The 16,100-nt window shown below is 46.1% G+C and overlaps 1 protein-coding gene across 2 annotated transcripts in view; it reads left to right on the forward strand.

The window, feature by feature from the left end:
• LOC147663242 (epidermal growth factor receptor kinase substrate 8-like protein 3) overlaps window positions 1-16,100 on the forward strand; it is a 65,650-nt gene that overhangs the window by 45,760 nt on the left and 3,790 nt on the right. The window contains exon 10 of one of the 2 annotated variants that reach the window (XM_086950598.1): window positions 7,050-7,141. In XM_086950598.1, the coding sequence (XP_086806724.1) occupies window positions 7,050-7,141 (92 nt within the window). Of the gene's footprint in view, window positions 1-7,045; window positions 7,142-16,100 lie in introns of both variants that reach the window. The other variant, XM_086950597.1, reaches the window with a different exon arrangement.

Raw genomic sequence — 16,100 nt, forward strand, 5'->3', positions numbered from 1 at the left:
TGCACTTCTCAACTGAGAGACCCTACAACATTACTAGCACACTTCCCACCCAAGGTAACCCCTCCATGACAGTCAAAATTGCATCAACCCGATACCAACTAAATGTATCCCCTTAGTGGGGGATGTTCCCAGCAGCACAAGTATCCACCTACCTAAGGCAGACCACCAATGGACGAACACTGCAGAGCCAGGAACCTTTCAAATGTTCTCTAATAATAATAATAAGCATTTATTAAGCGCCTGGCTGCACAAAACTGTGTGTCCCCGCGCTGACTGCAAATGCAAACCCATTAGAGGAGCAAAGAACCTTGGGAGATGAGGCTAGTGTCTGGGAAATAGATGGGTTTTGAGTTTAGCTCTAAAACTCTTTTCGGATGGCTCCATCCGCAGATGGATCGGCAGAGCATTTCAAAATTTGGTAGCCAGGTAGCGGAAGGATTTTCCGCCCATCTTAGCTTTTGTGATGCGGGGGATTTTAAATAGCATCATGCCCGACGATCTGAGGTCTCTAATCGGCCTATGGATGGTAATAAGATCTCTCAGGTAGCCAGGGCCTTTGTTTTGAGCAATGCGGTATGCATAGCATAGAGTCTTGAATATAATTCTCTCTTTGATAGGGAGCCAGTGAAGCTTGGCAAGCGCCTGTTTAGCAGATGATCTTCGGGGGAGACCGAGCACCAATCGTGCTGCTGAATTTTGTATGCATTGTAGCTGGTGCAGCCCCTTCTGATTTAGACCGAGTAGGAGAACATTGCCATAGTCCAAGTGAGGAGATATTAATGCATGGACAATGGTTTTTCTCGCTCCGGTCGGCAGAAGATCAAGTACTTTACGAAGTACCTTTAGAGTTCCATAGCATTTGCTTGTGACTTTATTCACCTGCGCTTTGCCTGAAAGGTCGGCGTCAAGCATGACTCCGAGGTTTTTTACCGTCTCCACAGGCCGCGGTAGTTCTCCTAATTCGCTAGGCCACCAAGCCTGGGACCAAACAGAGGCATTTTTCCCCACTATCAATACCTCAGTTTTATCTCCGTTTAAACGGAGACAGTTGGTGTTCATCCACGCCGCTATCGATAGCATGCAATTTGAGAAGTTGGCAGCTGAGTCTTTATTGTCTGGCGTTATTTTGAACACCAACTGGGTGTCGTCGGCATAACTGACAATGCCCACCCCAAATTCCTCCGCAATGTGTGCCAGGGGCTCCATATAAATGTTAAATAAAGTAGGGCTCAAACTAGAGCCCTGTGGAACACCATGGCTCACATTGCGAGGAGATGACTTAAAGGGTGGGCAGTGAAGCTGGAAAGTTCTGTCAGTAAGGTAAGATTGGAACCAGGTGAGAGCTGGGCCTTTTACTCCCATATCTGAGAGCCGAGACAGCAGCGTTGTGTGCAGCACGGTATCAAACGCTGCACTCAGGTCCAGTAGGACCAACGCTGCTGTCTCTCCCTCATCCACTATCTTCCTAATCTGCTCGGTCGAATACAGAACCGCTGATTCGGTTGAGTGTCCCGATCGGAACCCTGATTGAGAGGGGTGGAGGAGCGCTTCCTTCTCTAAGAACTCCATAAGTTGAAGGTTGGCCACTTTTTCTATGATCTTAGCACAGAAAGGAAGAAGCGAAATTGGCCTTAAGTTTTGGAGTTGAGTAATGGGGATGTTGGGTTTCTTTTTTAATGGTATAACCTGGGCAGATTTCCAGTTTTTCGGGACATATCCTTCTTGAAATGATAGAGTAATCATATTGTGTATTTGATCCAATGGTAAATTCTCCATAACTGCTTTATACTGTTCCGGTGGGCATGCGTCCATGGGGGAGCCTGAGCAAATACTGTTTATGATTTTCATTAATTCTTGTTTATTGGGGGTCCTGAAGTTGGTAAGAAAGGCTTTGTGGAAGAGGGAAGCTTGGTTATCTATCTTGTTTTTCTCTGTTCTGGTAGAGCTAGGGAAGGTGGCGTGAATTTTTTCTACCTTCTCCACGAAGAAATCAGCTATCTGATTGCATATCTCCGTGGAGTAGGTGTCTTTGGTATCTAGACGAGAAGTGATAGTAATTTCTCTGTAGATGCCAAATAGTTCTTTTGTTGGATTTTTAGATTCTACAATTCTGTTTTTATAGTAGAAACTTTTCTCTAGTCTTACCAGTTTTTGGTATTTTTTCAACTCGCATCTATAGTTTTCTTTGAGTTCAGGAGTGTAGTTTTTCCTCCACTTTCGTTCTATAGATTTGCATAGGGCTTTAGCATTTTTAAGTTGTTCAGAGAACCAGGGGGCATTTTTTGTTTGTCGGGCTGGGGGTTTGGTAGTCCATGGTGCAAGTTTGTCTAGTGCTTTAGTTATCCATGCTTCGAAATTATCCCATATTTCCTGTAGGGAATTCCCGGTTGAAGGGGGGTGTTCGGAGAGTTCTTGTAACAGCAGATCAGGGGTACATTTTTTGAATTTACGGCGTCTATAGAGGGGCATTTTAGCATAAGTATTGGTGATATCTTTTTTAACTATCTCAAATGGTACCATGCTATGGTCAGACCATATTAGTGGGATAGGTGGAGAGATGTTTATGCCATCCCAATTAGTGAAAAATTTCTCTACCAGTGCCATCAACCAAATGTATCATTACTAGGAGATGCCAAATGCAGAATAAGGTAGCTTAGGATAAGGTTCGATGCTGCTCTTGGATCCGCTGTTTGAGGGATACTCTATAGATACATTATGGGGGTTCTCCAGTGGATGTACCTCCACTGAAGAACCCCCAATAATGTAGCTATAGAGTACCCCTCAAACAGCAGATCCAAGAGCAGCATCAAACAGGTACCTGCATAAAATAAAACCACAGTATACAGTCTTAACCCCACGGTCTTTACCCAGCAGGAAGTTACCATGCAGATAAGTACCATGCAGGCCCCTTTTTGGTACTTTACTCTGCGATACTTTATCTCGCAGGAGGCTAGCCATTGGAACAGAGATCTGTCCATCAATGCCGGAGCAGATTCGTGGGCGTTCCCAAGAATTTTAGGCTTTTGCCCACGTCATGCAGCTGTGGGTGTGTTTTTTTAAAGCTTTGTTTTCACCATTTTGGAAGTGTCCTTTGCAGGGGTGGGTTGCGCGATGTCCCGCTGTCAGTTCCCACCCCCCTCCCACTGTCCGTGAGCCCGTTCCCACCCCCACCTCCCGCTGTCCGTGTGCCCGTCCCCCCTCCCGCTGTCCGTGTGCCCGTCCCCCCTCCCGCTGTCCGTGAGCCCGTTCCCGCCCCTCCCTCTCGCCTCAATTCTGACCGGTATCGGTAACATCTAGCCCATGGTTTTCTTGGTAAGGATTTTGAGATTATGGATTTTTGGGGTATTGGGTATGGATTTTTAGACAATGCAATGGCAGAAATAGTTGGTGGTTGTCGAGGTTAAACCTCTCTTTTCTGCAAAAGGCACAGCAGCCTCGCTTCCTGTGGGCAGACCCCCTTCCTGTGGGCAGCCCCCCATATGCCCCCTCTTCAGGGTCCTTCCTGCAGTACACGGTGGGTGCAGTTGTTTTTGAGGCTGTGCCAGCTGTCTCTAAAGGCCTGGCGTAGGAACGCCCAGCATAGGCCCCAGAGATCCGCATTCTTGCAGCCTCTCAGGTTGTTACCAGAAGATATTTGCCCTCCCTTGAGTCACCAGCGGATGGTGGGGTCAGGTACAGACATGAGTAATGCTTTCTTCAGAAACCCTGCCTCTTTCACAAGTTCTCAAAGGTCGCTTCTTTTGTTTTTCTTCTGTTCGCTGCACAGTGCAGGACATTTGTCCGGCTAGCCGGCTTGCCACGTCCTCTGTGTCTGACCCGGTGGGTCACCCCTCACCTTCGCAGGAGGAGCCCCTACACCAGTGTGACCCAGTGACGTGTTTGTACCGAGAAGGTTTTGGTGCTCTTTGATCTGCCATGATGATGTCACACTGCTTCATGCTGGTCATTGCGTTACTTGAGTGGGAATGGTGCTATTACGTACGTGGACGCACCCTATTGTACTTATTTTATTCCCACTCGAGGTCCTCTCAGTAAGGCTGTTCAATAGAGTGTATGTAGTGTGAGGACATGGCTCTTCCATCGACCTCCCATCACTTCAGCACTCATTGTAAGAGCAGCCTCATTTTACAGGTGGTTGGCGCTTTACTTTGTTTGCGTGTCATATTTTATGTGGTGTCTCTTTTTTGCATGTCTTGTTCTTTTTGTTGAAATTATTTTGCCTTTTATTCTATCTTATTTTATATGCAGTTGGCGTGTACTCTTTATATTGCCTTTTTCGTGTCTGTTGTTTGTCTTGTTTCCAGCATGTTTTTAACCCCTTAAGTGCTGCTGACGGCCAACGGTCGTCAGCAGCGCTACCTCCCCAGTGCTGCGCACGACCATTGGACGTCCATTCAGCACTGGTTCCAATGGACAGCGCAGCACTGGGGAGGGATGTTTACACGCAGCTAAGGTGTTAATATTACTGCTTTTACAGTTGTGTTTGTTTTGCTTTACATGTTGGTGTTTCTTGTACTGGTTGTTGCTGTGTCTTGACGTTCTCTCCCCAATGGTGCTGTTCTCTTTGCTTTCTGTTTAGGGTTTATCTGTATTACAGAGCTGGCAAGTTGTTTCCTTCCTGCAGACACACCTCACCTGCTAATAATGGGTCAAGACTAAAAGTGAAATGATAGGTCTGCAGTTTTGTGCCACATTTCCTGCCATTCCGTTTCCCACCCATGTTTATTGCTGTGCCTATGTGTTGTGCCTCTCTGCTATTTCTAGAATTCTGTTTGTTGGACACTAGTTACTTGTAGGGCGTGGGAGTTCTATGGCTTCATTCACAAACCATATCTCACACCGAAGTTTAACATTTGTGGGCTCAAACACTATTTGCGAGGGTACATTCTGAGTGCTGACTCATAGGAACAGTGTTTGCTGAATTTAGCTCCAGAAAGTGCATTTGTGAATAAACAGGTAAATACTGATTATCTCACACATTTGTGGATATTGTCTGAGGGGTGGCTGCTTTAAAAAGGGCCTACTCCACACGTCTTACCTAACCCTAACCCCACAGCGTTTGAGACATACCCGCCCTGTCAGTTAGGCTAGTGCAGGTTCCTGTGTACCAATGCTCATAGAAGGTATTCTGGGAGTTGTTTTCGTTTGAGTGGCAGGCCGGATACCAATGGCTTGTTCAGAATAGCCAAGCACTGGAAACATGGCTGTGCTTGCTTCCCTGCCCCCTGGCTGTGCTTGCTCCCCTGACAACTGGCTGTGCTTGCTTTCCTGCCACCTGGCTGTGCTTGCTTCCCTGCCCCCTCGCTGTGCTTGCTTCCCTGCCCACTGGCTGTGATTGCTTCCCTGCCCCCTGGCTGTGCTTGCTTCCCTGCCCACTTGCTGTGCTTGCTTCCCTGCCCCCTGGCTGTGCTTGCTTCCCTGCCCACTGGCTGTGCTTGTTTCCCTGCCCCCTGGCTGTGCTTGCTTCCCTGCCCCCTCGCTGTGCTTGCTTCCCTGCCCACTTGCTGTGCTTGCTTCCCTGCCCCCTCGCTGTGCTTGCTCCCCTGCCACCTGGCTGTGCTTCCCTACCACCTGGCTGTGCTTGCTTCCCTGCCCCCTGGCTGTGCTTGCTTCCCTGCCCACTGGCTGTGCTTGCTTCCCTGCCCCCTGGCTGTGCTTGCTTCCCTGCCCACTTGCTGTGCTTGCTTCCCTGCCCCCTCGCTGTGCTTGCTTCCCTGCCCGCTGGCTGTGCTTGCTTCCCTGTCCACTTGCTGTGCTTGCTTCCCTGCCCCCTGGCTGTGCTTGCTTCCCTGCCCCCTGGCTGTGCTTGCTTACCTGCCCGTACTTGCTTCCCTGACCCATGGCTGTGCTTGCTTCCCTGCCCCCTGGCTGTGCTTGCTTCCCTGCCCTCTGGATGTGCTTACTTCCCTGCCCCCTGGATGTGCTTGCTCCCCTGCCCCCTGGCTGTGCTTGCTTCCCTGCCCCCTGGCTGTGCTTGCTTCCCTGCCCCCTGGCTGTGCTTGCTTCCCTGCCCCCTGGCTGTGCTTGCTTCCTGCCACCTGGCTGTGCTTGCTCCACTGCCACCTGGCTGTGCTTGCTCCCCTGCCCCCTCACTGTGCTTGCTTCCCTGCCCCCTCGCTGTGCTTGCTTCCCTACCCCCTCGCTGTGCTTGCTTCCCTGCCCCCTTGCTGTGCTTTCCTCCCTGCCCCCTCGCTGTGCTTGCTCTCCTGAGTGTGTGTGTGGCTCTGGGTGGGTGGGTGTGGCTCTGGGTGGGTGTGTGTGGCTCTGGGTGGGTGTGTGGCTCTGGGTGGGTGTGTGGCTCTGGGTGGGTGTGTGTGGCTCTGGGTAGGTGTGTGTGGCTCTGGGTGTGTGGCTCTGTGTGTGTGTGTGCGGCTCTGTGTGTGGCTCTCTCTGTGTGTGGGTCTGTGTGTGTGGGTCTGTGTGTGTGTGGGTCTGTGTGTGGGTCTGTGTGTTTTTGTGTGGCATTTGCCAGAGATTAAACTATTGACATTGTAAATAACAATGCCATTTATTTATCTGTTTTCAAAACCAACACATAAATACAAATTTTGTCATTTACAATGCCAATAGCTCAAACTTTTCAAAAGGCGAAACCATTCCATTGTAAATGCTTGTTTTTTAAATGTCAAACATTTTGATAGTTAAAAAACGGAAATTAAAATTTTAAGGGAAGGGTAAAGGTAATGGAGGGTAAAGGAAAGTTAGCTGTACTTAGGGTTTCAGACTTAACAACAGCATTGCAGGTCACTGACATGCATTGTCAGCCATGAGTGGTATTGCGATGCATTGTAAAGTCAGATATTCAAAACTATACAGCAGCATTAATAACCTACCTATTGACTGTCTCTTTTCGGTTCAGTGTGTGTAAACATTAGAACTCCTTTTCCCAGCACAGGAGGATAGATGTAATGCATTATTTTACAATGACAGATTTCTTCTTTATGAATAAGACAAGCAAATATTTACTGAGCCGCAAATTCCAGGCCATTGGTTTGTAATTCGACATGTTTCCAGGAGCAGGTGTAAATCTTTACTTGTTTTCCCCGCAGGAAACAGCAGCCCAGGGTGCGGTGGCCCTGAATCCAAACTCAAGCCCAAAAGAGGTTGCTACGTGGCTAAGAACGCATGGCTTTTCCAAACTGTACGTTCCAATTCATTAAGAAAACACTTTAAACTTGTAAAACTTTCTTGCAATCATCTGAGGAGCACAAGCTTTTCTGGTAAAAAAATAAATATTATATGTATAAGATTTCCCTACAACAGACTAACATGTGCAGTCCTTCTAACAATCTTGCATGCATAATATTTTCTTATCAATTTCTAACAACTAATCAATCTTCTCCACAATCCTGACTTTCCCCCATTACCTGACAAAGAAAAGCCATCTGATTCTCTACCATGTCACAAAAATTCCCCAAAACTGGCAATGGCAGGCCTTTCATGCAATCACTATTGACAAATTCACTAGACTAGATCTATAACAACCACCTGACACAGAGTAATCTGTCTTTCAGCCACGTCTAACATTCCAGGAAACTTTCTTCCAGATACTATGGGTGTTAAAAAAACTATTTAGAACTGGGAAACCTTTGAACTAAAAAACTATGAGACTGAGGTGTCAACTACGCCCATTCAGGATAGCTATGTCACAAAAGTCAGCGTCCAGGGAGTTATCAAGGGCTTCAGATATTATTACACTATATTCACCACAGCTAGCGGTCAGCTTTTGAACAAAGGTGGCATCAATGGGAATGCCTCCGAGGCCGCCTTATGAATGATACAGTTACGACACATAAAATAGGTTGTATGCCGGACACTGTCAGTGGCAGGGCGTGCAAGTTATCTTTTTACGCTTCTCTCTAGTATACCATATATCAATTGCTTTAGACTATGTTTTAGGTTCAGTTGTAGGCTCTTACAATCTCTGACAGCTGCTTCAGGATGAACTTCTGCCATGGGGATTCATCAGAACTTGCAATCAATTGCAGTGGCTGCCCACCTATCTTGTTGTGCAACGTAAATCCGTCCGGGCGGGGTCACCTGCCTTCGGCTGCAGTTGGGTTAGAGGTCCCAAATCCTCCTATTTAGCTCGCTAAAATGTTGCTCGAATCAGATTTTCTTAAAAACAGAAGACGAGGCATTTGGCGAAACAGGAATAGTTTATTTAATTAAACAGTTCAGCCGAGAGAACAGTTACAGGCACTAGGTTTGAGGACTGTCTCAATTTACATCAGGTTTGTGATCTTATATTCAAAATTACAACAAGCAATTAAAGGTTTCCAGTATACCATATATAATGAGGAATGTTGGTTGCTGCCTTTAGAGTCATAAATGAATGATCAATGGTTACTATAGGTGGGTCTTGACCTCGTTTGGACACAGTGTGGCTAGTGGTGAATGTGTCCAGATGTCCAGAATTGTGAGGTGTGATCACTTCGTGTGCTAGGTCCTGATTGGCTATGTGGTCCTAAATCATGTGGCATCTGACTTTATGGTGTTTTTGGCAGCGTGCCTACCCCCTTTGGCCAGGTGTGCTTTATTGGAATTGGAATTGGAATTGGAAAGGTTCTTGTATAGCGCATGGCTACTCGGAAGCATCCCAGCGCTTATTGGGGCAATCTCCCCTGACCATTGTAATGTTGCTGCGCCTATCTGTGGAATTAACCAAGAGTTTCTTGACCGAGTGTTTGCCTCCCTGCTATGCACCCTCCCACATGCAACCCATCAATCAGTAATCCCTGGCCTAGGTTCAGGGCCTGCCTACATACTTGAATGTCGAGATAGATGTTGAGTTCACAACAGGCGGTTCTATTAAAAAGGACAATAGTTCCTTTTTATCGATAAACGCATGGATATCCATATTAACAGTTTACTACACCCATTTCCAACACTTTATAATACGAATCAAACATAAACCTTTTTTTGAATCCCACTTGTGACAGAAGGGCATGTGCTATTTTTTCCCGCCCCCGCCCCCCTCCCAAGTAGAATAGAAAGTGTTTTTTTGTTTGTAAACAAAATGCTGGCAATCGGATAACAACATCATGGAAGTTGGAACCGCTGAGACCATCCACATGTCGTAATATGGATAAGTAAAAGTAAGCTTTAATCACACACCGCTACATTGCAGCGAGTTACTGTTGAACTACAGCGTGGTGGAGTCTTTGGTATAGTTAATGGTCTCCCTACTACTTTTGCAGTCTCCTAATCTGGGTGGTGGATCAGGTGATAAGCGAAAAACCTCTTTGCAATCATTTGAGTCCTTAAAAAAAAGAGAATATTGAAAGAGACCTGTATGAAGCATTACCAGTTAGACTGAATTACTGCTGTACTTATCCTGTTAAACTCCTGGCTGCTTGCATCCATTTGTCCTGTGGCTGATTTAGTAAAGTGTATCCCGAAGATTAAATAATCAGGAGGTGCTAAACAAGCCACACCCTTCCTCTACCTTTATTGGCTTGGCACCAGCATGCCTCAGGGTACCATTTTTGATGAGGTTGGATTAGCCATGCCGGTACTCCAACATTTCCCCAGTGGGCTGCAGGCCTGGGGCGTTCTTTCAGGTATGGATGGTTTGCTATGACCAAACCCTGCCCTCATAGCCTCATTCAAGTTGCGGCCCTTGCAGTGTTGAGTTGGTGTGGTAATAAGGGTCCAAACTTGCAGGGTTGAAAGGTTGTTTATTAAAGTAGTTTCAAGCCCGGTGTCCCCAGCTTGTCGTGTCATGTAACAGTGGTCATCTCAACATTCTATCTCTGCCTTCAGCAGAGGGCAAGGGGTGAACCAAGGTGGGGAAAGCATGGGGGTGGAAAAGGAGAAGGGAGAAACAAAGGGCGAAGTTACAACACATCATCCTCCCTAGGGAGAACGCAGAGGAAGCAAAGTGGAAGGAGTAGGACAAGGGAGGGATGGGGATGAAGAAAGAACCCGGGGAGGGTGAGGATAAAGAACTGAGAATAAGTAAAAACAACATAACCCAATGGGGAAATGCAAATGTCATAAATATAAGGTCTTGCGCAGAAGACCACAGCCAAATTCCAGATATACGACTAACAGGTGGTAAAGATCTAATGAATCATACAGGAAGCGCAGCAACTAACTGTTAACTCATGCTGTACTGCCTGTGCCAGAACGGGGAGGTTCTTTGCCTGAAGCTTTCTCTCCTCTGCCCAATTTCCTGCCTTCTGTCCCCTAACTCAGAATTCCCATAACTTATTTTGTTGTCTCTAACTAAAACAGGAACTACCTGGTCCTGGCTCCACATTTTCCCGTCTTCCATGACTACAACATTTCTCTTAACTTCCAATATTTTCCCTGGGGCGTAGAATTTGTCTCCTCTTTTCCACAGTTTATCGGGCTTTCTGATGTACACCATCTGTCCTTCCTTGAGGTTCTTCTCCTTGACACCCCACTTCCTGTCATACCATTCTTTGTATTTACTCTGTTTGTTTTCAATCTTCTTTCTTATTTCCTCCTGATCAATTTCCACATAAAAAATCTTGCCCATCCAATTGGGAGAAAGCTTTGAACCAGCCTTTCTTTGTCTCAAAAGCTCAAACGGTGAGTGTTCTGAAGTGGAGTTTAGAGTGGTATGATATGCCCACAGCATTTCTATGATGGCATCCTCCACGTTTTTTCCTGACTTGCTGGCCAGATTTATGCATTCTTTCAACAGGCGGTTCGCTCTTTCCACTTTGCTGTTCGCTTTGGGACAATATAATGGTGTACCGATATGAGTAATCGAGCAGTCTCTTAGAAACTCTTTCATCTCCTCCGAGATCAGTTGTACGCCATTGTCCGTTACCATCGTTGTAGGAATGCCTTCTCTGGAAAACACCTCCTTTAAGAAGTGAATCAAAAACTTGGTATTGATATTGTATACCATCTTGTCAGTTATCCAGTTAGAGAAATAGTCAATCAATACCAACAGGTACCAGTCCTGGCAGCCTCTCCTGTGAATGGGGCACGTAATGTAAAAACCCAGCTTTTGCCAGGGTGCCATAGGTACTTCAACCGGGACCAAAGGAGAATGTTTAGTTACTTTTGATTTGTCGTTTAAACTGCAAGCATAACAATCGCGTACTTTTTCCTCCATCTCTCGATCCATTACTGGAAACCAGTAGTCTGCACGTAACCTTGATTTGCATAAACTTCTGCCCAAGTGACATTCATGGGCCAGTACGATCACTTGATTCCTCATCCCCTCTGGAGGAACTAGTTTTCCTGACTTCAAAATGAAGTTCCCCTCCAACGAAAGGTCATCCCTAACATTCCAGTACGGTTGAATTTCAGTGTCCAGTTCTTTACATTTGTTTGGCCATCCTGACACAATATATCTCTTCACCCTCTTCAAGGTTTCGTCTCGTTCCATTTGAGTTTCCCAATTTTCCTTCGTCACTGCTGCCAAGCCCACTTCCTAAATTGTATCATCCACTTTCTCCTCCTCTGCTGCACAGCAGATCGGAGTCCTTGAGAGGAAATCCGCCACCTTGTTTTGTTGTCCCGGAATGTATACAGCTCTGAAATTAAAACCTTGTAGACCCAATACCCATTTTGCTATGCGCGGGGTCATGTCTTCCATAATTTTTCATTGTGCTCTTTTTCATTGGATCCGTAAATCAGGATATCATCCTGGAAGCACATAGTTTTTGTGCAGTCTTTGAGAATGTGCTGCATAACTCGTTGGACGGCTGCAGCTGCGGACGCCAAACCAAAAGGCATCCGCAGAAATTTAAAATTTCCGAAAGGGGTTGTGAAAGCAGTCAGGGATTGTGACTCCGGATGTAGCTCTATCTGATAATAGGCCGAGGACAAGTCCAAGACACTGAAAAATTTCACCCCTTGATTGGTGCTCAACATCTCTCCGATTCTCGGGAGAGGATATCTGTCAACCTGAATGTTGGCATTCAGGCCTCGCAAGTCAACACATAGCCTAATGTTCTTTCCTCCATCCTTGGTCGTGATGATAACCGGAGCCAACCATGCTGAGCTTTCGATCTCCTTGATAACCCCTTGGCTGACCAGCTTTTCCAACTCACTTTTCAATGGCTCCCTCATGCGCAGTGGAATGGATCGTGTTTTATGTACCACAGGTACAGCTCCATCCTTGAGAGTGATTCTGTGCATGTAGTTTTTTAACACCCCCAGGTTTTCATTAAACATCTCCTTAAACTCAGTGGTTAAGTTTTCTGCAATATTAGGTGGTTCCACTAATAGCACTTGCTCTCTGTTGTTGGGATCCAGCTTAATCCCTAACTCTTTCTGGTTTTTCCACCCAAGGAGGCTAGATCCCCTCGTGGTTACATATACTTTTCCCACTGTGTGCCTGTCCTTAAATGTAATCCTCATTCTTGCCACACCCTCTAATGGAATACGTTCCTTGTAGTAGCCTACTGGACTAATATCAGCTTTCTCTAGTTCCACACAGTGTTTTGAAAACTTCTCATCAAATAAACCTTTGTCAATCAAAGTAAAAGGAGAGCACAAATCAGCATATACTTCAAATTTCTCTCCATCAAGGGTGATTTCACATTTGGGATAATCATTATTTTCATTAGCATCGTCATCCCCCACTTGTAATATAAAGGTTTTCTCACCCCCATCTCCAATTTCAACATTTTCTACCATGTGTACTTTTTGATTGATATTCTTACAAACTTTTGAAAAGTGCCCTCTCCTGTTGCATTTCCTACATAAAACATCCCTGGCAGGACACTTCCAGTTGTTCGCCAAATGATTGGGACTACCTCATTTGTAGCAAAATAACCCTTGTATATTGTCGCGTTGATTGCTCTTCCCCTTTTCCCCAACCTTACAAACAGTCTGCCCCTCATGAACAACCTTGCTCTCATTTTTTTCTCTGATGACCCCCTCATGGATTTTCATTTCCTTCATGCACAACGCAGTGTACTCTAATCCCTTTGCTATATTTAGTGCTTCCTCGAGGTTAGGATTCCTAGTGAGTAGTTCCTCTTGGATCCTAGGATCATTTGTACACCTAACAATCTGATCTCTAATCATAGAATCCGTCAAAGTCCCAAATTAATAAGTGGCCGATAAACCCCTCAGGACAGCAACATAGTTGGTGACTTTTTCATCTTTCTTTTGCACCCTTTTGTAAAATTTGTGCCTTTCTAGTACAACAATAAGTTTAACTTTAAAATGTTCCTCCAATTTCCTCAGAGTATATTCATACACATTTATCCCTTCTACCTCTTCCTGTTCGTCATCTACCTGTCTGCCTGTTATGTCTTCAAAAACCTTCCTGCACTGAATCCCCAAGTTGTGCAGTAATATATGTTGTTTTCTCACATTGTTGTAATTACCTCCCCTATTGCTATGAGGTAAGACTTGAAAATTCCTTCCCACCTCTTCCATGGGATGTCAGGCTCGCCCAGTTCATTTAAGAAAGGTGGGGGCTGACTCATTCCTGCTCCTGCCATGGCCATAAAGATTAGATCCTGAATGAAACCTGTCAACTTTCCCTTATTATTTCCAAAATGAAGAACCCTTTTGGCCAGCTAACCCCAAAAATTAATGTGGAGAACCAAAAATTAAATAAATAGTATCAAACACCCAGTAGTAGAAGTGTCAATTACCTACTGCATCACTATGTTTAAACATTTTCTCAAATTCAACATTACATTAGAAATATTTTCCTCAAAATAACACGAAGAGAAAAGGATATCAGTCCTCTTTCTTTTTCCGATGAAATTTCCTCACAGAGCCAATAGGATCGGAACGACGTCTGAAGGCGGGAACTTCCTGTGAGGAGAGCTGCCGGCTCAGTCAGGAAAACAGTTAATCAGGCTTTCAGTTCGCACTTTTTACAACTGCCCCCTCCGTCTGTGAGAAGACAACGATAATCGCCACCGCTCTCATCCCGATGCCAGTCACGCTGTGAAGGTTCCCACACGAAGACCGCCAGGGAAAACACCACGGGAAACACCATCGCTCTCCTCCCAATGTCAGACACAACGTGAAGGTTTCCTCACGAAGGCCGCCAGGGAACACGCTCCCGTACTCTCTCAAAACCGGCTCACCTTACTTCTTCGTCGCTCCAGACACGCCTCGGGCAGGGGCGCGACCTTTGGCTTGAAATCGTTACGCTCCAGCAAGCTGACGTGAAAGGCTGATCACCACGAAACTGCCCACATGAGAGCCGCTGCCCACTTAGTAATCCTCATACCTTGGCTCTCAGCGCCCAGTTCACCTCGCACTGCTCCTTTGACGTGAAGCGCAGGAGGGATTCATTCACGGTGCGGGTAAGTCCAATATATATTTCTCCTCCGACCAAGCTTCTCAAAAATGCTCCGGGGGGGGGACACCTTGCTGTCCCTGGCCCAGCTTCCGGCCAACGTCGCCAAAATTGTGGAAATAAAGGGTCCAAACTTACAGGGTTGAAAGGTTGTTTATTAAAGTAGTTTTAAACCCGGTGTCCCCAGCTTGTCGTGTCATGTAACAGTGGTCATCTCAACATTCTATCTCTGCCTTCAGCAGAGGGCAAGGGGTGAACCAAGGTGGGGAAAGCATGGGGGTGGAAAAGGAGAAGGTTGAAACCAAGGGCGAGGTTACAACAGTTGGTTGTGATGTTTCTGCCAGGACTGATTTTATTTGCCACTGCCATGGTCGTTTACTTTACTTCTAGATTGTCAACTATAGCAGCTTTATGGAAATCCTTTTAAAGAGCTAGTGTTCAAAAGGAAACAAAGTAACAGAGTATAAATGTAGTGAGGAGGTTGACGCATAAAGGTAGTATTTAAAGATGATTTATTCAAGTAGATTACAATTTGAATAGTTCAGAACAACAAGTAGTTAAGTTCTGAAGGAGAGCCCCACCAGGAGCAGCCTGTCTGCTACTCAGCCCATGTCCAACTGTCACTTCACCTCTCTGTGTCCCAACATTCCAAGCCTCATCAAGACTTCAACATTCTATTGGGCACAGAGCACAGGCACTGGCTGAGCAGGAGGTGTAAAATACATTTCATTACAAATGCAGGATACTACACATGCATACTGCATTCTTTACGTTTGACGGGAAAAATATTTAGAAACAGCAAAACAAAGTAATTTGCAAATGTACCCCTTTATTTTCCATGCTTACCACTCACCCCACTATGATGATGGTGAAACATGATGGGGTGTGTCCTTAGCATAAGTACCAGAGTCCAGTCCGCCAGCTAGACTTGGTGCATGACTCCAAAGACATGACAATGTCATAATCTAATACTCCTGTGCCTCTACTAGGCCTTTCCCATTCAGGAGATCATTAGAACTATGGAATTCAAGTTACCACAAAGCTTGCCTTGTGCCAATCTCAGGTCTTTATTACAGCTGCATCCCTGCTAAAGAGGAGGCCCAGCAGAAACAGTCTTGCTGGCCACTGGGAGGTCAGGGTGTTTAGAAAGACATAACTACACACAGATCTAGCATTCTTTACCCCACCTAATACTGGCTCTTGTGGCCCTCTATCTCTGTAAAATAAGATTAGAGTCCATGGGTCATTAACTTTTGGAACAGGACTTCTTGGGAGACCTTTGGGGTTAACACACCATCCCCAGTGATGAAATAGGAAAACTAATGATGCATAACAGAGGCTTTTGAGCAAGAGGTAGAGCTGAACCTCCAATTTCTTTCAGGGTTCCATTGAGTTTGGGCTAGATTATTCTGCTTCTAAAGGATCTGTGGCTTGTTCTAGATGAGGCTCAACCCTTCATCTAGACAAGGAAGCACCGTCCCACCTGTACCCATTCTCACCTACCCAGATTGGTAGCCCTGTAGTGGTGCCCTGCCACTGCACTTCGACAGATCCTCCTCATCGCCAGCTAGGACTTCTGCTGTACTGACAGTGTGGAGCCAGCAAGGCTCTGCGGAATCTCATCAGAGGCTTCAGCCGTCCTGCCCAGACCCTGGGCCGCACAGAATGCTGCCCGGTTTCCTGGGGAATCCCCTGCCATGTGTAGGTCATCCTGATAGAACATCATTCCCTACCAGATCCGTCAGCCTACTTTGGGGAGTAAGACCTAAGCACAGCAGCCAGGGCCACCCTGCATGGTGACTGCTCGAAACAAAACCAACAAACCACACGAGCATTCTCTATT

Source organism: Lissotriton vulgaris, unplaced genomic scaffold, assembly GCF_964263255.1.
Source record: "Lissotriton vulgaris unplaced genomic scaffold, aLisVul1.2 SCAFFOLD_2692, whole genome shotgun sequence".
Lineage (NCBI taxonomy): Eukaryota > Metazoa > Chordata > Amphibia > Caudata > Salamandridae > Lissotriton > Lissotriton vulgaris.